General features: G+C 43.9%; 1 protein-coding gene across 5 annotated transcripts; it reads left to right on the plus strand.

Moving 5' to 3' along the window:
* The first annotated feature begins 2,917 nt into the window (after nt 1-2,917).
* LOC128340460 (uncharacterized) lies at nt 2,918-22,686 on the plus strand. Of its 5 annotated transcripts, none has more exons than XM_053285598.1 (9): nt 2,918-3,155; nt 12,781-12,850; nt 16,278-16,395; nt 16,635-16,709; nt 17,963-18,062; nt 20,428-20,542; nt 21,653-21,714; nt 21,939-22,013; nt 22,409-22,686. In XM_053285598.1, exons 2-9 carry the CDS (start codon nt 12,793-12,795, stop codon nt 22,556-22,558), a joined length of 753 nt encoding a protein of 250 aa, XP_053141573.1. In that variant the 5' UTR covers nt 2,918-3,155; nt 12,781-12,792; the 3' UTR covers nt 22,559-22,686. The 5 variants fall into 5 exon arrangements, with proteins under 5 accessions (XP_053141573.1, XP_053141547.1, XP_053141541.1 ...); XM_053285572.1 differs by having other exon boundaries at nt 2,931-3,155; nt 12,781-12,862; XM_053285566.1 differs by lacking the exon at nt 2,918-3,155 and adding an exon at nt 3,174-3,335 and having other exon boundaries at nt 12,781-12,862.
* The last annotated feature ends 596 nt before the right edge of the window (nt 22,687-23,282 follow it).

A 23,282-nucleotide genomic window follows, 5' to 3' on the forward strand; every position in this document is an offset into this window, starting at 1 on the left:
CTACCCACCATTCCTCTTTGGATAAGGAGTGATTGGCAAATACTTGATATATTGAAGAAGGGTGGCTGTACAGATTTGTAATAGGAGGAACAGAGGGACCAACACTGATTCTTGCAGGACAAAGTGGCAGCTGGCAAAAAGTGTTACTTTAAAAAGATGTCAGGAGGAAAATTTGAAAGCACTTTCGTAATAGGGTCTGTGCTCAGTGTGGAAATGGATAGGTTTGTTTGCAAGTTCTGACAGCAAGTAGTTTGGGAAAGTTATTTTGAGAGTAAGATGTTTTGTGACAAGGAAAAGTAATGCTTTTAGGATGTACTTTCTGGATTGTAGGTATGTCTAAACTTTGAGATTCATATTTCAAAACATTTGATGGACATTCTGCCAGCTGTGGATGTGTCTCCCTCATGTGACTTCCTAACCTTGCTTAAAGGTAAAGTGTGCCATCGAGTTGGTGTCGACTCCTGGCAACCACAGGGGCGCAATTTCAGTGCTTGCCTAGGCGCTATTTTCCCTAGATATGCCCCTGGTCAGAGAGGGAACTTGGAACCTTCTACATGCAAGCAAGGAGATGCTTTCCTCAGAGTGGCTCAATCCCCTAAGGGGCATATCTTACAGTGCTCACACATGTAGTCTCCCATTCATATACAACCAGGGTGGACCCTGTTTAGCAAAGGGGACAAGTCATGCTTGCTACCACAAGACTTGCTGTCTTCCCTTAAGACCAACTCTCTTCCAGTTAGGGTTGCCAGCTGTTCCTCATTATGCAGGATGGATGTCCCTCTTTTCAGGGATGAAATGTTGGTCCCTACCGGGACAGCATTTGTCCCTCATTTATTCAATAGCATATAATTCAAATACATATACGTCAATGATACTCAGGCTCTTGATTACCACTGCATACACCGCCCCCCGCTAGCTATCCCCTACAAACTTGTGTCCCTCATTCTGGCAATGAAATCTTGGCAACCCAACTTCCACCCCTTCCACTATGCCTGGCAGCTGAGTTACTGCTGGGTGGGTGCAAGGGTCACCTGCTGCCTGTCCACGATGCTTGACCAGTGGGTTGCAACTGAATACAACGGTCACCATGCTCAACCGCTAGGCTGCTGCAGGATACGGGGACTGGCCATCACTGCCCCCTCCTCCCCATGCCCAGCAGTTGCATAACCACTGTGTACCAGGTCTGCCCATGCCCAGCAACTGTATTGCTGCTGGGTGTGAAGGCTGCCTGCTGCTCCCTCCACCACCAAGCCTGGCAGTTAGTAAGTACCAGCTAGTTGCTGAGGGGTGTGGGCCATCTGCTGCTGCTCCTTTACCATGCCCAACAGCTGCATTGCTGCTGCACTCAAGCACTCGCATGCTAGCTCTCCAAGTCCAGCGGTTCTTGCCACTGGACATGAGGGGGAGCCAGCCACCTGCCACTGCTTCCACCACCCCAAACAGCTGGGTTGCCACTCTTTGCAAGGACTGCCCACTGCCCCCCATCACCGTGCCCTGCAGCTGGGGCCCATAGCCAGCCTCAAAGTATCAATGCAATAAATAAATAAATGCAAGAAAACTTCACATTTCACAATAAAATTTCACTCCCCGCTCTGTCTCTCACAAGTCCAAACACACACTTTTGCCCTTGATAAATATTTAACTATAAAAAGAAAACTTTGGTAAATGACATTTTTAATACAATATTGCAGTGTTGAACTTGCGCACAGTAGCACTTAATAAGGATTAATTAATGCATATTAAATCATATAGAAATTCATTGTAATCACAGGTGCTTCTCTTTCCTCTATCAACAATTTATGCATGATGGCCAGTGTGGTGTAGTGGTTAGAGTGCTGGACTAGGACCAGGGAGACCTGAGTTCAAATCCCCATTCAGCCATGAAACTAGCCGGGTGACTCTGGGCCAGTCACTTCTCTCTCAGCCTAACCTACTTCACAGGGTTGTTGTGAAAGAGAAACTCAAGTATGTAGTACACCACTCTGGGCTCCTTGGAGGAAGAGCGGGATATAAATGTAATAATAATAATGAGCTCTTAGGTCTTAAATTGCAGTTCCAAAAACAGCAGCTTGTATCATGGTGAAGTCTGCACGCTCCCAGGAGCTATGAAGCCTGGTCTCAGCTAACAAAAGCTGAACTTAAAATTGGTTCTGTGGCACAGTATATGAAACTACCTTGATTGCAACTATGCCCGTTCAATATGATTTATTTCTGAATGCACACGTGCAGCATTGGGCTTTCAATCGGCAAGACTGCTAAATGTCATTCCTTTTTGCAGGAATCTTTCAGCTCTGCCTTGAGGGGGAATACCTTACAAATGCAAAATGGGACAATGCATGCCAGCACTCATCAGGACAATCAATTGGCATACAATGCGCTTCTACGGTGAAAACACCGTTTTCCTTCCTGCTGCCTGTGTAGGTGGAAGGCTGTAACGGGAGCTGCAGCAGGGACAGAATGCATTTCTTGCTTTCTGCGAAAATGTTGTCAGCCAAGGAGAAGCACTGGAAACAGATCGCCCGGGTGAGGGAGCAAGAGAATTTTTTGTGTGTGCTGTGCTCAACAGCTGGATGGCCACGGGGTATGAGGACCACCCACTATCCCTCCCTCTCCACCAACAAGCCTTGGCACCTGGGCTGTTATGGAAAGGGAAAGGACAGAGAAACTGAGGGAAAGGTGCTCTGTCCCTCCTGTTTTCCATTCCAGGCACACAAAAGGGCAAAGACGGAGGAAGCTCAAGATAAGAGGCAGCATGCCCCGCCCCGTTTTCCAAACAAGGGGCATGGCCGGGGCTGGGGGGGGCGAGAAAGACAGCTAACATGACTAGGGCGCCTCCTAGCTCAACAGTGGGGAGGAGGGAGTAAGCCTCCCGAGCCTAGTGCTAGACACTCTACTGAAGTTTTCCCTCTGAGAAAACACATGCATGGGACCAGCGCCAGACTTTAATACTCGTTGATACATTCATCACCACCACACAACAACAAAGCCCTACAAACAACTCCGATAATTCCCATCGCGAAACTCGCGTTTAGCAAGGGCATTGACTTCGCTTTCAGTTCTGCGCACGCGTTCATACTTTCGGGGTGGTCTGCGCTTGCGCGATTGATTCTTTTCACTGGACTGGCTTCTTCTTTCTGGGGCTGGGCTGCGTAACGGTAGGTGTGAACGTTTTCTGATTCAAATAGCGGCGGGATATATTAGTGGAGAACTGTCTTTCCCCTTATCAACTTATTAAGTCGCTTGGTGCAGCGGTGGGGAAATCGTGCTTCTTCTACCACAGATCAGCGACATTAGGCGCTCAGGCTTGCTGGGAAGTATTGTCCTTGAACTTAGAGGTCCGTGATCATGGCTTGGGTTGATTTTCTGTATATGCTCAGAGGGGCGTTTATTTTGCAAAACACTTGGCAGCTAGCTAGCGTGATGTAAGTTTATTAATGGCTTGCTGTTGTGAAAAACGTGTTGCGGAGCCGAACTTCCAGGAATGGCTTGAGTCAGAATCGGCAACCCTAGTGTAGTATCATGGATGAAATGTTGGACTTTCACTGGGTTCAAATCTCTGCTCTGCGATGAAGCTGCACCCTGAGCGTTACTGTGAACCAGTCACTGTTGCCCAGCCTGACTTTCACAGGGTTGTTCTGCATATAAAATAAGAGCAACCTGACCTCCTTGGAGGAAGGCTGGGATATATAAGTATAGTTGATGTAATTCTGGAGAGGCGTCCAGTAGTAGTAATGCAATTTGCCTCAGTTGTCTGTATATGGAACTGCCTCATTGGAGTCCTTCCCACAAGAATAATTATGGAAAAAATATTCTGAATTTTTGCTGTCTGTATTGGACCAGAGAGAAATTGACAGGCAAGAAATCTCCCTCTCTTAAACCCTAAATATTAACTCTGCAAATGCTTTTGTTTCTTAAATGGCACCACTGTATAAAAGACTCTTTATATAGTCCTTTATGCAGGGGCATTTGCAACTTTATTTGATCTGAGTCAGTTTTGACCTTTCTGTCTGATCTGATGACTATCATTTATGCTTTACCTTGAGACTAGACTTCTGCAGTGTGTGTTCCTTGTGAAGCTTTGCTTCAAAACTGTTTGGAAACTTCAGTTGCCTCAGAATGGAGCTACTGGCTTCCAAGTGTGGGTGAAGCACGTTGTGCCCTGTGAGAACATCTGCTCTGACTCCATATTATAACCCTGATACAGATCAAGTGCCCCTTTTACCTATAGAGCTCTAAATAACTTAAGCCCAGCATATGTTAGAGACCTTTCCTCCCATGCCTTTCTTTTAAGATCAACTGAACATATATATTTTAATGATTCCACCTGTGGTCCAGGTTCACACAACAAGGACACACTTGGAATCATAAAGAGATCTAATACCACTGGTATTACCGGTGTGTCTGGCGCTACCACTCTGCATCTGGTGGCGACTCAGAGGCAGGCCTTCTTTGTAGCTGCTCCTGGACTGTGGAATGCACTCCCTGCAGAAATCCACAATTTGAATTCTTTATTGGCCTTCATGAGAGCCCTTAAAATCTATCTGTTTGACCAGGGGCGTAGCAAGGTTGGAGGGGGCCCAGAGACAAGATTTTAAAATGGGCCCCTTGCTGATATACACACACAAACACGCTTCACAATATATCGTGCACTCACATCCCCATTATGAATACAGTGAATATCTAGTTCACATTGAATCTAGTTTTTTTACTCTCTGCTCCTGCCGATCTCCAAGAGACTCAACATAATTCATAGGGGGTGCAACATGGGCCGGTGGGGAGTCATGTGATGTGCCTCTGGGGGGCCCCTCGAGGCAGTGGGGCCCCAAGACGACTGCCTCCCCTTGCCTAATGGTAGTTACGCCCCTGTGTTTGGCCTGGCCTTCCAGGATTTTTAAATAGTTGTAATTGGTTTTAATGTAACCTGGTTTTCAGGGTTTTTTAAAATCGTTCTGTTTGTTTAATTGCTGTTTTATGATGTTTTAATTGTTAGTTGTTGTTTTACGCTTTTTTATAATTTTTGTTTTAATTGTTAACTGATTTTAATGGTTTTGTTTTAACTGTAAACTGCCCTGAACCATTTTGGAAGGGTGGTATAAAAACTGAATAAATAAAATAATAATAAAGCCCAGAGTCACACTGGACATTAGATCTGTTTGTGTCAGCTCTGGGGGATTGGTTGGGGTAAATGGGTAGGGGTTTCTTATGATATGTTAATGGAATTCTGCCATTTTCAGATTGGTAGCTGCTGTTAAGCTTTTGGGAACTTGTTTTTAAATTTCATAATATATAAATGTAGTCTGTTAATATGTATTGCTCTTATGTTTGCATTGCCATTTTTACATTTTTTAAAAATTCTTAGTAAGTCAGATTAGAACGCGTTTTTCCTTCTGACTTCAGAAAAGTGTGTTGGTCAATTAACTATGCCAAGCACACATGCACATGTTCTTTCACATAGATATGCATATATTTGTTGGTCATGGAGTTCCAGTGCATTGACCTTTTGCACCAACTATCCTAATGACCACCAGGGCATTGGGAGTAGAGATAGCGAGTAAGGGTCTCCCTTAGGAACATAGGAAGCTGCCATATACTGAGTCAGACCATTGGTCTATCTAGCTCAGTATTGTCTTCACAGACTGGCAGCGGCTTCTCCAAGGTTGCAGGCAGGAATCTCTCTCAGCCCTACCTTGGGGAAGCCAGAGAGGGAACTTGAAACCTTCTGCTCTCCCCAGAGAGGCTTCATCCCCTGAGGGGAATATCTTGCAGTGCTCACACATCAAGTCTCCCATTCAGATGCAACCAGGGCAGACCCTGCTTAGCTGTGGGGACAAGTCATGCTTGCTACCACAAGACCAGCTCTCCTCTCCTTGCTATTCTACCTGTCTCTACTCTATGACCCCTGATTGGACTCCTCAGGTATTTCCTGTGAGAGTCAGATTCCCTTCCTTTCCTCTTGGAGAGCAGATGCAAATATCTCTCTCCCTACCTATTCATTATGTAGTTCCTATAGATTAGGATTAGGCCTTTCTTATCCAAAGTGTACTTCACCAATAAATACTTAGTATTTAGTTCTACAAGAATCTCCATGTGTCTTCTCTCAATAGCTGCAACAGCTAAACTCTGCATTCTACTCTGTAACTGGAGTGAGTTACAGTGCTCTGCTAATGAACTGGGGGTAAAAATTACAACCTCCAACAACATTGACTCAGATCCAGTGCAACTAGTAGGCCAAGATCAGGATGCACTTCCCCATCAGAGGCATCAGTTCGTGGTGACTCGAAACGAGGCCTTTTCTAGAGTTGCCCCAGCCCCTGGGACTCTGCAACGTGCTTCCTAACAAAATTAAGAGTTCCCCCTTCTCTGAATGTTTTTAAGAAGGACCTAAGCACCCCTGCTAACTTGGCAGAGAGGCACCTTTTAACGTGGAGATTCTCTTTATTTAGCAGGGGGAGAGTAACTGGCCCTATCCACCCCCAGCACAGTACTTCCAGTGACTGTTGCTGGTGTCTATCTTACGTTTCTTTTAGATTGTGAGCCCTTTGGGGACAGGGATCCATCTTATTTATTTGTTATTTCTCTGTGTAAACTGCCCTGAGCCATTTTTGGAAGGGTGGTATAGAAATCGAAATAATAACAATGATGATGATGATACACTGGAACATCTGCAAAAAATACAAGCTACCTGTAGCCAAGAATTGGTGGGACCATCAAATTGAAAAAGTTGAAGAAAATGAAGATGTAAAAATATTATGGGACTTCCAACTACAAACAGACAAACATCTGCCACACAATACACCAGATATAACTGTAGTCGAGAAGAAAGAAAAAAAAGTGAAAATAATCGACATAGCAATACCAGGGGATAGCAGAATAGAAGAAAAACAAATAGAAAAAAATCACAAAATACAAAGATCTACAAATTGAAATTGAAAGGCTGTGGCAGAAAAAGACCAAAATAATCCCAGTGGTAATTGGCGCCCTGGGTGCAGTTCCAAAAGACCTTGAAGAGCACCTCAGCACCATAGGGGCCACAGAAATCACCATCAGCCAATTACAAAAAGCAGCTTTACTGGGAACAGCCTATATTCTTCGACGATATCTATAACAACAGCAACAACATTGACAATAAAATTCTGGCATCCTAGGTCCTTGGGAAGGACTCGATGTCTGGAAAAAACAAACCAGTCAATAACACCTGTCTGACTGTGTAAATATAATAATAATAATAATAAAGAACATTACAAATACTTGGGCATTCTCCAGGCTAACATTGCACACACTGAAGTTAAAAGAAAAATTGGAAGTGAATACATCAGGAGAGTTAGAAAAATCCTCAAGTCCAAACTCAATGGCGGGAACACCACACAAGCCATAAACACCTGGGCTATACCTGTTATCAGATACACTGTAGGAATAATAGACTGGACCCAGGAAGAGCTAGAGACGCTAGATCGTAAGACCAGGAAAATCATGACCATCAATCATGCTCTGCACCCCCGCAGTGATGTAGACAGGCTATACATCCCTCGCAGCTCAGGTGGAAGAGGAATGCTGCAAGTCCATCAAACAGTAGAGGAGGAGAAAAGAGGCCTTGAAGAATATATCAAGGACAGTGAAGAAAATGCACTTCAGATGGTCAATAACACGAAGCTATTCAACACAAATGAAACAAAGCAGGCCTACAAGAAAGAACAAGTCAAGAACCCAGCAGAAAAATGGAAAAATAAGCCCCTGCATGGTCAATATTTGCACAATATGAGTGGAAAATCAGACATCACCAAGACCTGGCAATGGCTTAAGAATGGTTACTTGAAGAAAGAAAGAAAGAAACAGAGCTGGTCTTGTGGTAGCAAGCATGACTTGTCCCCATAGCTAAGCAGAGTCTGCCCTGGTTGCATCTGAATGGGAGACTTGATGAGTGTGAGCACTGTCACATATTCCCCTCAGGGGATGAAGCCTCTCTGGGGAGAGCAGAAGGTTTCAAGTTCCCTCTCTGGCTTCCCCAAGGTAGGGCTGAGAGAGATTCCTGCCTGCAACCTTGGAGAAGCCGCTGCCAGTCTGTGAAGACAATACTGAGCTAGATAGACCAATGGTCTGATTCAGTAGATGGCAGTTTCCTATGTTTCCTATGTTCCTATGGTTTAATACTGGCTGCGCAAGAACAGGCACTAAGAACAAATGCAATAAGAGCAAAAGTAGAAAAATCAACCACAAACAGCAAGTGCCACCTTTGTAAAGAAGCAGATGAAACCATGGACCACCTAATCAGCTGTTGTAAAAAGATCGCACAGACTGACTACAAACAAAGGCATGACAAGATAGCAGGGATGATACACTGGAACATCTGCAAAAAATACAAGCAACCTGTAGCCAAGAATTGGTGGGATCATAAAATTGAAAAAGTTGAAGAAAATGAAGATGTAAAAATATTACGGGACTTCCAACTACAGACAAACATCTGCCACACAATACACCAGATAGAACTGTAGTCGAGAAGAAAGAAAAACAAGTTAAAATAATGGGAAGCTAGCTTCTTGGCTTCCGTTAGCTTCTGCGTTAGCAACCAAGCACTCCAGCTCACCCAACTTGGCTCGGAGGCTTCCCATAGCCTTCCCTAACGCTTCCCTTCCTAACGCTTCCCATAGCCTCCCAACTTCGCATAGTGGGCATAACAGAAACATGGTGGAACAGTGAGAACCGGTGGGACACTGTTATCCCTGGGTATAAACTCTATAGAAAGGACAGGGAGGGGCACCTTGGAGGAGGGGTAGCACTGTATGTTAAAGAAGGGATAGAATCTAACAAGCTAGAAAACCTAAGTGGACTAGAGTCCTCCACAGAAACCCTGTGGGTGACTATACAAGGCCGGAAAGGAAACGTGCTACTGGGGACGTGCTATCGCCCTCCGGATCAAAATGCCAACAGTGACTGGGAGTTGAAGGAGGAAATCAAGGAAGCATCAAGGAGAGGCAGGGCTGTAATTATGGGTGATTTCAACTACCCACACATAGACTGGGTAAATTCACATTCAAGTCAGGACAAAGAGGTCAAATTTCTAGATACGCTAAATGACTGTGCCCAAGAACAATTGGTCATAGAACCGACCAGAGAGAAGACGACCTTGGATCTAATTCTGAGTGACACCCAGGACCTGGTGCGTGATGTCAGTGTCATCGACCCTTTAGGGAACAGTGACCACAGTGCCATCAAATTCAGCATACATGCGGGGAGAGAATCACCAAGGATGTCAAACACAGACATTTTGAATTTCAGAAGAGGAAACTTCTCCAAAATGAGGAGTATGGTGAAAAGAAAGCTGAGGGGGGAAATCAGGAGAGTCACTTCGCTCCGGAGTGCATGGAGTTTACTCAAAACCACAATACTAGAAGCCCAGTTAGATTGAAAAGCAAAAAAGCTGAAATTGGAAGGCCTGTCCAAAGAGGACAGAAAGGAACACAAACTCTGGCAAAAGAAATGCAAGGTGACAATAAGGGAGGCAAAAAGAGAGTTTGAGGAACATTTAGCCAAAAGTATCAAGGGGAATAACAAAAACTTCTTTAAGTACATCAGAAGCAGGAAACCTGCCATGGAGGCGGTTGGACCATTAGACAATGAGGGAGAGAAAGGGATTATTAAGGAGGATATGGAGGTTGCAGAGAGGCTGAATGAGTTCTTTGCATCTGTCTTCACGGCAGAGGATACTGAGCATATACCTGTTCCTGAACCAGGCTTTTTAGGGATGGAGGCTAGAGAGCTGAGTCAGATAGAAGTGACAAGGGATGATGTTTTAAACTGTCTGGAAAAACTGAAAGCTAACAAATCACCAGGGCCGGATGGCATCCATCCAAGAGTCCTCAAAGAACTCAAATGTGAAATTGCCGACCTCCTTGCTAAAATATTTAACTTATCCCTGAAATCGGGCTCTGTACCAGAGGACGGGAGAGTAGCAAATGTAACACCGATTTTCAAAAAGGGATCCAGGGGCGATCTGGGAAATTACAGGCCAGTTAGCCTAATGTCCGTTCCAGGCAAATTGATGGAAAACATCCTCAAGGATAAAATTGTAAAGCACCTAGAAGAACAAGCCCTGCTGGGAGTGAGCCAGCATGGCTTCCGCAAAGGTAAATCTTGCCTCCAACCTTTTGTCCAACCTTTTGGACTTCTTTGAGAGTGTCAACGAGTGTGTGGATCAAGGTGATCCAGTTGACATAGTCTACCTGGACTTCCAAAAAGCTTTTGACAAAGTTCCTCATCAAAGACTCCTGAGGAAACTTAGCTGTCAAGGGATAAAGGGACAAGTACATGTGTGGATTGCTAACTGGTTGAAAGACAGGAAACAGAAGGTAGGTATAAATGGAGAGTTTTCACAATGGAGGGAAGTAAGAAGTGGGGTCCCCTAGGGATCTGTACTGGGACCGGTGCTTTTTAATTTATTCATCAATGATCTAGAAGCAGGGGTAAGCAGCGATGTGGCCAAATTTGCAGATGATACCAAACTCTTCCGGGTAGTGAAATCCCAAACGGATTGAGAGCAGCTCCAAAAGGATCTCTCCAAACTGGGGAATGGGTGACAAAATGGCAAATGTGGTTCAATGTTAGCAAGTGTAAAGTGATGCACATTGGGACGAAAACCCCAACTTCAGGTATATGCTGATGGGATCCGAGCTGTCGGTGACGGACCAGGAGAGGGATCTTGGGGTTGTGGTGGACAGCTCGTTGAAAGTGTCGACTCAATGCGCGGCAGCTGTGAAAAAGGCAAATTCCATGCTAGGGATCATTAGAAAGGGGATTGAAAATAAAATGGCTAACATTATAATGCCCTTATACAAAACTGTGGTGCGACCACACTTGGAGTACTGCGTACAATTCTAGTCACCACATCTTAAAAAGGACATTATTGAACTGGAGAAGGTACAGAAGAGGGCAACCAAGTTGATCAGGGGCCTAGAGCACCTTTCTTATGAGGCAAGACCAAAACACCTGGGCTTTTTAGTTTTGAAAAAAGATGACTGCGGGGAGACATGATAGAGGTCTATAAAATCTTGCATGGTGTGGAGAAAGTGGAGAGAGAGAGATTCTTTTCCCTCTCACACAACGCTAGAACCAGGGGTCACTCCATGAAATTGATTGCCAGGAGGTCTAGGACCAACAAATGGAAGTACTTTTTCACACAACGCGTGATCCACTTGTTGAACTCTCTGCCACAGGACGTGGTGACAGCCAACAACCTGGATGGCTTTAAGAGGGGGTTTGGATGACTTCATGGAGGAGAGGTCTATTAATGGCTACTAGTCGGAGGGCTGTGAGCCACCTCCAGCCTCAAGGGCAGGGTGCCTCTGAGTACCAGTTGCAGGGGAGTAATGGCAGGAGAGAGGGCATGCCCTCAACTCCTGTCTGTGGCTTCCAGCGGCATCTGGTGGGCCACACTGCGAAACAGGATGCTGGACTAGATGGGCCTTGGGCCTGATCCAGCAGGGCTGTTCTTATGTTCTTATGTTCTTAATCGACTTTGCAATACCAGGTGATAGCAGAATAGAAGAAAAAGAAATAGAAAAAATCACCAAATACAAAGATCTACAAATTGAAATTGAAAGGCTGTGGCAGAAAAAGACCAAAATAATCCCAGTGGTAATTGGCGCCCTGGGTGCAGTTCCAAAACAACTTGAAGAGCACCTCAACACCATAGGGGCCACAGAAATCACCATCAGCCAATTACAAAAAGCAGCTTTACTGGGAACAGCCTATATTCTGCGATGATATCTATAACAACAGCAAAAACATTGACAATGAAAATTCAGCCATCCCAGGTCCTTGGAAGGACCCGATGTCTGGATAAAACAAACCAGTCAATAACACCTGTCTGACTGTGTAAATAAATAATAATAATAAATCATACCTGTTTAGTCAAGCTTTTAGTTTATAGTTTTAAAGCTTTGGTTTTAGAGTTTGTATTGCATTTTAAATTGTTTTAATTGTGTTAATGTTTTAATTGGTTTTATATTATGAACTGCCCAGGGACTTTTTTGTATGGGGCAGTATATAATTGTACTAAATCAATCAATCTAGATACCCTGTTTCCCCGAAAGTAAGACCTATCCTGAAAGTAAGACCTAGCAGTAATTTCTGATGTACCGCTAATTGCCCTAGTGCATTTTTGGGGGCTAAAATTAATATAAGACACTGTCTTATTTTCGGGGAAACACGGTAGTACAATGTGACCTGGGTGAGCATTGAGATTCATACCCTGTGGCTGTCTACATATGCTCCTGAGTCCAGAGCTCATGCAGATTCCAAGTGCAGATTTCCTTCTCTTTTTCTCCTCTTTTTCTTGCTCACTATAAGCAGAAGCAGCCTGCTTGTAATGTGCATGGAGCCATTTCAAAGAGGAAGCTACTACAGAGAAACAAGACAGAGGCAGTGATCTGGCATTGCCTGCAGTACTTTCCCCAACCTTGGAAAGTCTTTTGTGCCAGGGCTCCTTGTGCCCTACCACATATAACACAGCTCTTGTCTAGCATGCAACCAACTTATTATTGGGGTTTGTCAATGAACTTTGGGTGTAGTAGAGAAAATGCAATTAATTTGCAAGGAGAAGGGGCCAACTTGTCTGCAAGCTTGCATGTCCTGCCCCCATTTAGAGGCTGTAGTGCCTGCATTTTCCTCTGCTTTAGTTAATCTGCTGTGCCTGAAATGTTGACCTGCCACCTCCTTACACGTCATGCATCCTGTACTGTCACAGTTGGTCAAACAAACATGCTGTACTGCTTTCCTATTTTTCAGACTTCAAATATCATGGAGAGTGAGAAGTCCAGAATCCCTGTCTACAGTTTTCAACAACCCAAAGTCATCAGTGAGCTTAAAGGTTTTTTTACCTATTAAGACTATTACTGCATTATCAGCGGATAACTAATTTTCCTCTGTTGCAAACAGGGTGGATTTGATTTAAATCAAACTGATTTAAATCACTAGCAGGGTGGATAAAAATCAAAAAAAATCTGATTTAAATCAAAAAAATTCAAATTTTTTGATTTAAATCGGATTTTTTTTATTTAAATCGGATTTTTTTGATTTTTATCCACCCTGCTAGTGATTTAAATCGTGATTTAAATCGTGATTTAAATCAGTTTGATTTAAATCAAATCCACCCTGGTTGCAAAACCTTTGTTAGACTTCTGGTATTGGTTGATGATCCTCCTAGAGAGCTACACATACTTTGGTGGCTGCTCGCCATAAACCAGAAGCTACTTTGTGATTAAAATCTCTAGTGACCACCATGAATTCAGACTTCTGGCCCTTCAGTGAAGCCATATCCTGGTTTTAATGTTGTGTTGTGAGCTGCCCAGAGAACAATTTGTTATGGAGCAGCTAACACACAAAGTTTATCATTATTACTTTATTAAATGCATTTCCCGTTACTTGAGCTACAACAGTGTTTTCACTACCTATTTCCTTTTGCTCCACCTAATGGCGCAGCAGGGAAATGACTTGACTAGCAAGCCAGAGGTTGGCAGTTTGAGTCCCCGCTGGTAGGTTTCCCAGACTATGGGAAACCCCTATATTGGGCAGCAGCGATATAGGAAACTGCAGAAAGGCATCATCTTGTACTGCGTGGGAGATGGCAATGGTAAACCCTTCCTGTATTATACCAAAGACAACCACAGGGCTCTGTGGTCACCAGGAGTCCACACCAACTCGACAGTACAACTTTACTTTTCCTTTGGCTAAGTGCAATGTGACACCAAAATATTATTGGCTTAATGCCCAAATGTCACTTAATTTGACATGTTCAAGATCCTTAAGGAGACTTAACACATTTTCTTTGGGTCTAGGAGCCAGCTTAAAAATGTAGGAAACAGACAATGGACACTTGACAAAATTAACAGACTTAGTGACAGACATTGTGAAGGGAGAGAATAAATGAGTTATCTTAATCCCCTTTACAAGTAACTTACTTAGAATAGAAATGGCCTTGCCTGGGACAAATATTTATTTTGTTAAATAACTCCACTTCTGAATATCCTAGCGTAGGTATCATGGCTCCTTTATGCCTGGGATTTATCAAATCCTGCCTTAAAGTAGAGAGTTCTTAAGTTTACTTTAATCTCCTCCTCTGTATTGGACCCTTCCCCCTTAAAGATGTTGATGCCCATTGAAAGACCAGAACAAATGAGGTCAAGTGCACCCCACTGGGAAGAGAGCAACTTGGAGGGTCATCAAGCAATCTAACACTGGGGCGGAAAAGGGATTTCTTCCTGATATCATCGGTATTGACTTTTCCTGTTAAGTGAAATGGGTTTGTGTTTCACCCTTGGATCTGTCTGAAGTGCAAAATGTCTTCCAACAGCAGGATTTTCAGCATGAATAATATATTGGGTTGGATCCAAAGAACTGTGAACGGAAAGAAAATAGCCTCATGCTGTTCTGCAAAGACATGTGCAAAAGTTCACAAAGTGCTATGATATGGGGATACTTGGTCTCTATAGCAATTCTCTGCTTCTGCTTGTGCAAGGCACTTCACAAACGCTTGCATAAAGAATGCTTTTGTTCTTGGATGCAACCACTTAGATTCTGTAGTGCTGTAAAAAGAAGTTTTACATAAAGAAGGGGAAACCTTAGCCAATGTAAAAGAGACTGAAGTTAGGGAAGAGGACTGTGGCACAAAAGGATAAAGAAATGGAAGGAATGATCAGGAAGGAAAAGCCTGAAAAAAGAGGTGTTTTAAGTCTAGGGCCCAACGAAGATGGCCTTGTGTTGGAGGCAGGGCATTCCACAGGAACACAATGGAGAGTAGGGATGTACAGGTTTGGCAGTCCAGTGTTCGAGCCTGTTCGGAGGTGGGGGTGGGCCTTTAAGAGGCAGGGAGGGTGCCCTTATCTCCCCCACCAACGGTGTGCCCCAAATCACTGGTGTGGAGCTACAGCGTACCTCCCTGCAGCCCCGGTCAGCATCATACCTGAGCGTGTGTTCACTTCTGGTATGATACTGACCAGGGCTGCAGGGAGGTACATTGCAGCCCCACACCAATGGTTTTGGACACAGTGTCGGGGGGGGGGGAAGGTAAGGGCACACCCTCCCTGCCCCTTAAAGGCCCCCGCCTCCCTGGAGTTCACAAACCCGTTTGTGCACATCCCTAATGGAGAGTGCTAGAGAACAGAGACAGGAGCTAGAAGAAATGGGGTTTTGTGAGAAATACCTTTAAAAGGTGCTAGCAGAACAGGGAAGCGTGAAGGGGCTGAGAGTAAGAAAAGGGAGATAATGAGGAACAAGAGAATGTAAGCACTCAAAAACAAGGACCAGAAGTTTAAAATGAATGTAATATGGAAAGGGAAACCAGTAAAGAGCAAAATATAATCAAAACTGGCAGTGGGTGGGGGAAGCAGAGACAAGTCAAATTTGAGAAGAAAGAAAAGTTGAAGATAGAAACAGGTTATCTTGAAATCAAGTAATCAAGAGGGTTGAAAATCAGGGAGTTAAGTAGTGCTTTAGTTGCAGTAAGAGTCCTGAAAGATTTGGAAATGGTCCATGAACAAATGCTGTAGGGTTTAGCAGTGGCATGACTAAGGAGAAAAGACAAAGAAGAGCTGAAATTGTCCCGATCTAGTCTCATTAGTTAATACTACTTCCAATCTGGCTGCTCTTTAATCTTGTATGTATTATAAACAGTGCTCTCTAATTTTTTCATTTGTGTGAGGAATGAGTTTTGTTCTGGGCAGCAATATCAAAGCATTGTGTGTGCACGTGCATTCAGAGTGGGACCTTCCCAATTCAACCTGAGTGGAATCTAAAATGACTGACTGACTGACTAAAATTAACTGAGCGGACTTCAAAAAAACTTGTGAGAGCACGCACATGCGCACAATTTAGAGGGAACACTAATTATAAATTATCTCAAATTTGAGATGAATTCATATTTATCTCAAACTTATGTCAAAAACCAAACCTTAAGACCTTCTCATTCATCTTCTTTTTAAAAATTACATTCTATTATTTTTCACTTTCCTCAGGTCTGTAATTTTAGAGTTGTGCTTTTCCTTTGTCTTCTCTTTCTTTGTGCCACTGCAAAATCCTGTTGCTTTCACTTGTGCACTGCTTTAAAACTTTAATTATCTCGCTACAACAAAAATGTTTAATTGCTTTATTTACTGCAAAACATTTTATTCAGGTCAGTTTAATTTTCACCTGTAACCTCTTTCTTCAGCATTGATTTGTGCAGACTGTGGTTGCAGTTTTGATTACGGAATTCGCATTTAGTTCTTAAGTACATGTCTCATTTGCAGATATGCAGCATTCAAAAGATCAATGTATCAACAAAGAGACTTACACTGTCAAAGAGCCTGATCTTACTTTTGGTGGAAATGCTTCAGTATGCGTTGTCTTCAAAGGCACAAATCAAAGGTAAAGTTGGCTTCTACGAAAATATATTAACTTCTGTATTTTTAATCAGTAAATATTACTGACTTCTACCTGCAAATGTGCCTTATTCTAGACTTCATAAAATGTCTTACATGTGCAATGTCTGGATTAAAAAACAACATTCTAACCAAATTGACTTGGTTTTGTAATCAGTTAAATATATTATTCTATTATTCTATATTCTATTATTCTATATATTATTCTATTCCACTCCTGTTAAGGCTTGTGAAGTCTTCCAAGAAAGCAGCAGCTGCACCACCACCACCAAAGAAAATGGTCGCAGCAATGGTGCGAAGGTAAATATCTGCAAACTAAACTTCTTGTCTTGGGGCTCAACAGTTTCCAGGTGCCAGCTTGCCATGGAGTCTGGACATTTTAGCATGATGCCCGAGCCAGATGATGGATGGATATGACCAGGAGGAGGAGCAAGTAAGCAAGGTGGAGGCAGATAGCTCCCATCTTCTTCTGGTAACATTGGTCCATCTTCTGCCTGAGCCATACAGATGTGACTAGGAAGCAGGGGCGTAACTACTATTAGGCAAGGGGAGGCAGCTGCCTGGGGCCCCCCACACCTCAAGGGGCCCCCCAGAGGCAAGTCACATTACTATATATTGTGAAGTGTGTGTATCAGCGAGGGGCCCATTTTAAAATTTTGTCTCTGGGCCCACTCCAGCCTTGTTACACCCCTGCTAGGAAGAGAAGGAAACAATTGCCCACTGCCTTGCTTGCCTTGCTCATTCCTTCTCTTGGTTGCGTCTGCCTGGCTCCCGCAGATGATGGATGGACACAATCAGGAGGTGGAGGAAACAATCAAAGCGAGAAGCCGGCTGTTTCTTCTATCTCTTGGCCATGTTGGTTCATTGCCTGCCTCTGCAAAATGGATGCAACCAAGAAGAGGAGGGAGCAACCATCCCCCTTGCTTTCTCAAACTTTCTCCTGATCACATCTATCCATCCATCCATTGCCCGCCTTAGCCAGATGGATGCAACCAGAGAAAGGAATGAGCAAGCAAGGGGGGAGTCCCCCTCATGGAGCGGAGGCCATTGCTGGGGGAAGTGGTGGGTCCATCTTTCCCCTGCATTCAGCAGAGGGCGGGCTGGTTCCTACAGCCAAAGAAAATTTGTTGAGGCCTTTTACCCTTTCCTCCTCAACCGTTTTACAGCAAGATTCCATACACATGTGAGTATATTAGATATCCATTAATCACATTGCAGTCTTAATATAGGAAATGCCTAAAGATCACTATATAAAGCAACTTAAGCACAAATTACAAAAACTCAACCATTCAACCACTACACATTTAAAATGTATTGCTATGTCAAACTGGTACTACAGAATCCAGACCATCCATCTGCCGTGGATGTACACAGGAAGAGAAGGAAATAGCATAGGAAGTTGGATATTTTTCTTTGGAGCAGGGGATACCTTAAAGCAGAACTTCTGTACGTGCATCTCTTTTAATCCATAATGCAGTGAGTTTTCTTAGTCTGAATGTTGAATGCAGACCGGCTGCCACTGTGATGCATCAGTGATGTGTTTGATCCTATAGCCCAGTGAGCAGATACAGACGGGAAGCAGAGCTCAGGAACAAGAACAAACTGCTGGAAACCACTAAATGTGACCTGAACTTAAAGTTGGCAGGAATGCAGGTAGGGAACACACTCTGCTCTGGATATCATAGTATGATGATCTACCATGTCTGGCATGCAGTTTTTCTTACAGGCCCACGACCTGAGATAAGACTTTGAAAGTATATATCAGTGTTTCTCAATGATTTTGGAGTCATGGACTGGTACAGTCTTTGTGTGCAGTTTTCCGGACCAGCAGTTAGTAAAGGGGTTGCCCCCCTCACCGCCACCCCTTCCCCCAGTGATGTTATGCGCAAAGGGGGCAGGGCCCAGGGTCCACGGAGCCCAGGCGAGCTCTCCAGAGCTCATTTCTAGGCAGGCAGCCCTCACTGCTGGATAATGTTCATTTCACTTCCTCAAATGAACATTATCCAGCAGCAAGGGCTGCCTGGAAATGAGCTTTGGAGAGCTCCCGCTGGCAGCCCCCGCCAGCCCGAAATTGTTTTTTGGGGGGTGATTTTTATTAGTGATGCCTCATGGACTGGTACCCAACGCCGGTCTGCAGACCTGTGGTTGAGAAACACTGATATAGATTGTGCCGTTGAGTCAGTGTCGACTCCTGGCAACCACAGAGCCATGTGGTTTTCTTGGTAGAATACAGTAGTGGTTTACCATTGTCTTCTCCTGGGCAGTATATGAGGATGCCTTTCAGCACCTTCCTATATCGCTGCTGCCCAATATAGGAGTTTCCCATAGTCTGGGAAATATACCAGTGGGGATTCGAACCAGTAGCCTCATGCTCTCTAGGCAGGTTACTTCACCATTGCGCCATTAGGTGGCCTTTGAAAGTATAAGCCTTTCTTTATTCTACATGCACTAGTAGGTCTGTCAAAACAACCAATCCACAGGGCTCAAGTTGGTGGCAGAAGAATACCGAACTGAAGCTGCTTGCAAGGGGGTCTTATTCTTCATTCCAATATGCCACTTCAGACCACAATTCCTCTTTGAGGAGGTTCAGCAGGAGCAAGGTTGTGCCTTGTATTTATGCAGGAGTGTTTTGGCACACTACCTCACCTACTTGGTCTAAATATGTTGTGATGACGGTTGGCACTAATACTGTTGCTGGACCTTTACTTCTATCGAGGTGTGATTTGTTGCACAGAACACCGAAGTGACATGGCTTCTGCTCAGAGGGTTTATATGCAATGTTAGTTTAATGGGGCAGAGAGGGGAGCGATCTTAGTCTTAGGACAAAACTGCAGCTAGATGGCTTCATGATCTGGAAAACTAACATTTCAGCTAGTGGTTTTCCAAATTGTAAAACCATCTAGTTCTTATTTTGTCTCCCTTCTCTGTGTCTGATTCATCTAACTTTCCATATCAACCCTCTGAGCAGGGGCCATGTCATTTCTGTGTTCAACGCAGTACTTTGCACCTTGATGGGAGTACTGCCAACATATTGCTGAGTGGGACAGGTGATGATGCAGCTGCCACTGGAATTGGTTTCTCATTTGCTGACAGGAGAAGGGCCTGCAGGTTGGGTGCAAAGCCTCAAGTCAAGTTCTGCTTTTAATCTGACCAGCACAACTACTTAAGCAAATCGGCTTGAGCAACAGTGCTAATGGTGCTGTATAATGGCAGATGGCCTTGGTCTGCTGCTTGGTGGAAGGAGCTCTTGATCAGGAGAGAAGAAGCCTTTTCCAAGGCATGAATGTGGCAGATGCTAGAAAACAGAGATCTTAGGGTGTGGTTTGTCCATTCCTGGACTCCAGCGCATCTTACTGGCTGGGAGTGATCTACATGTACACAATCTATATTCCTATCTCTTCATTATGGTATAGTCCTACCAAAAATTGCATTGTGATGTGGGGATTTTACAGCCCTATGAGCAGGTACAGACACAAGGTAGGGGAGCTTTGAGGTTAGCTAAATGTGCTACCAACTTTAACATGCTTCAAAGGCAATACAAGAAATCACTTTGTAGGAATACAGTTAACCCATTAGGAAAGAGTCATTCCACCTCCTTTTGGAGGGCTGGAGGGAACTTTATTTATTTTTAAAAGTATATACGTAACTTTGGTCAAACGATCTCTAAGGCAGCTTACAACACAATTACACTGAAACAAAAACCTACCAGGTCCCCTCTGGCTTCTGCCACCAGCCAGAGTTATGTGCATCCTTTGCATGGTTCTACTGTCCCTGGGCAATTACAGCAGAGCTCTTTGTGGCAGGGAGGGAGAAAGAAGCTGCCTGCAAGTGCTCCTCCTCTGGCCAATGGCTGGGTCTGGGCTGCAGTGTTCTTCACGTCACTGCAGCAATCCCAGGGCAACCTCCCTTTATTGGGCAGCTCTTTGACTTTCCCTTCTAGGCAAGGAACGTCTTGGGGGCCTAATAGAATGGCACTTATTTCTAACGTGTGCTGGTGTTTTGATTTCTGTACTTGTAGAGTGCTGTACAGGATCTGAAGGAGCAGAATGATGTTCTGGAAAAGGAAAACCAGAAGCTGAAGCAATTTCAGGAAACCTGCATGTTGATCCTAGAAGCCAGGAATTGTGACCCAGGTGACTGTTGCAGTCAGTCCCCTGCATTCTTCTTTCCATTGGTCCCTTTTTTCCCCCTCTACCTGCCCTCGAAACTTCTGACTAGAACTGAAACAACTCGGATTATGGCTCCTGTGTAAAACCCAGCCAAGCTTCGATGCAGGTCTTAAAACGAGTGAACAAACGGAGCTGTCCAAGTCAGACCATTGGCCCATCTAGTCCAGGATTCTCTACTGAGAAGCAACAGTTCCCTGAAGTCTTGCCACCTTGCTGTCTGAAATAATGCCACTGGAGATTGCAGGGGCTGAATCCTGTGTTTGCTCTGTTACTGAGCTTTGGGCTTGTGATCATCCTGTGATCCATGCAATGCCAAATCTTAAGGAGGGTCCTCCTGGATCATACCAAAAGTCCATCTAGTCCAGGGGGATAGGCAACTTTGGCTCTCTAGAGTTGTATTGCTGAACTGCAGTTCCTATCATCCCCGGGCACAATTTATCGTGGATGGGGATGATGGGAATTGTAGTACAACACCTGGAGAGCCAAGGTTGCCTATCCCTGGTTTAGTCCAACATCCTGTTTCCCCCAGTTCCATAAGTTATGTGAAGAAGCGTTTCCTTTTGTCTGTTCAGAATCTGCCCATCAGTTCTATTGGATTACCCCCGGTCCTAGTGATGATAGAAGGATGAAAAACCTCTGTCCCTTAGGGTCATGATGGGGATATGCTCCAGGCAATGTAAAAGAAAAAAGTGAGGAGGGAGGGCAAGCCCCTGTATACCAGGAGGGGGAAGAGTCAAGGTGGATACAAAATGGATACAAAAAAATTGAGATTAGAAACTCATCTTTAATAGTCATCTTTAAAAGTTTAAAGTCATCTTAATGGGCCAGCTGCCTCCCTGTCAAGCTTCCTGCATCTGATGCATTTAAATTTTTGTTTGATCTTAATGTCTCTGGCAAGACATATCTTGGGTTTTTCCACCCCTTATATCTTACAATGGATGCTTTTGGGTTTCTTGCAAAAGGCAGATGATTAAGTTCTCCCAAAGACACTTGGCCTCTAAAAACTGCTTCTAGTAAACTGAGAGAGAAATGGCTGGCTGTATTTTATAATTCAAAGAAATCTTTGCAAATCAGTTACAGGCAACACCATTTTGGAAGAAGAGGAGGTAGCCAAAAAAACAAGGAGTGAGGTAATGGTGAGTGACGGTTTCCTTTTCCTTAGCAGTTGGGTTGCTTGATCCTTCCCCGCCCTGCCCCCACTCCACCTACCTGAGTCTCACCAACTTGTTCTTGCTGAAATTGTCCTGTCACTTAGTCATGGCTATCCAATAACTAAGGAGCTGCATCGTGAGTAGTTCAGACTGTGCAGGATAGAATTTGACTAAACTGCTGTTCCTCATGTCTCCTTCCTTCCTTTCAGGTTTTGACAGAGGTGCTGAATGCTGACCTTGAACTGTTTAACCAGTTGGCTAAAGAGCAAAAAGAGAATCTTCAGGTGGCTGCTGTTTTGCGTTTTGTTTTTCCTTCCTCTGTCTTTCGGTGCACATTGCACAGTATTACAGCACAACTTTTCTTCTTCTTGAGGTCTTGTATTGCTGGTATTGCTCAGTATCCTGGGAATTATGTGAATGACACATACTGTATATGCAGACTCCACACACCAAAAAAAAAAGTGGCTATGTTTGTCAAGAGGGAAAATTTATAACCATCTGGCACCATGCAAGCAAACCTCTTTTGAAAGTGATATTTCTGTCAACTGTGAAAACAGCTTCCTTTAATAAATTGACAGATCATCATGGAGAGAATCTATCTGTGTGGTTGCTAACACTAACCCTAACCGACTTGATGGCACTTAATCAATCAATTGCATTTATTATTTTTCTTTCCCAGCAGAACACAAAACTTAAATGGAAGCAAGCGGAGGATGATCAGGCCCACTTCCTACAGCAGCTACAGTCTTTTAATAGCGAAATAGAAGAGTTATCTGCGTTATCTGAGTTATCTCTCTTGGATCAAGAAGATGCCCTCTTGAATTCATAATAACAGGGATCTTACGCTGCTGCCCTTCCTTATTGAGCTCAAGTGTATAAAATTTAGTGCGACTTGATTATTTTGTGAATGGCCTGGTTATCTTTTTTCATTATCAAATAAAAAGGGCTTGCTTTGCATCTGTGTTATGAATCCTCTCTTTGTATGTATTTCTTAAACTTAAAGAGTCATTTAAGGATCTATTTTGAACACTATTTTTCCTGTGTTTCACTTCACTGTTTCCCATTGCCCTGGGAATGTTTGCCATTCATATGTGGTATCTCTTCATGGAATTGCAAGCTTGGGAGGTTAAATTCTTCAAGAAATGCTGAATCTGGTGCAATGGCACCAATATGCTCATATTACTGCCACATCTCACATCAATTTTCTAAGCGTATTTGGTGGGTGTTTGCTCTTAAGTGAACCTGAGAAAAGCCACTTTGTGCAGTCTTTATGTGAGCTCTTGTTTGTGTGGAGAGCAGCACCTGATTTTTTCACTTGGTTGGCCTTCACCTATGCCCTCCTAGTAAAAACAATTAGACCATGGGCACCTGACATTTGTTTTGAACTGGGAGGAGGGAAAGAGGGAGGGGGATCCCCTAACTGGGGCTTGAAACAGGGTGTTGAGGCAGGAGAGAAAGATCTGGAGTGGACGCTGAAATCGTTTTGGAGATATTTAGGATGGAAAAGTCAGCTATAAGTTTCTTTTTAGCAAGTTGAGAGGTTTGGAATTTTC

Source organism: Hemicordylus capensis, chromosome 1 (assembly GCF_027244095.1).
Source record: "Hemicordylus capensis ecotype Gifberg chromosome 1, rHemCap1.1.pri, whole genome shotgun sequence".
NCBI classification, from domain to species: Eukaryota; Metazoa; Chordata; class Lepidosauria; order Squamata; family Cordylidae; genus Hemicordylus; species Hemicordylus capensis.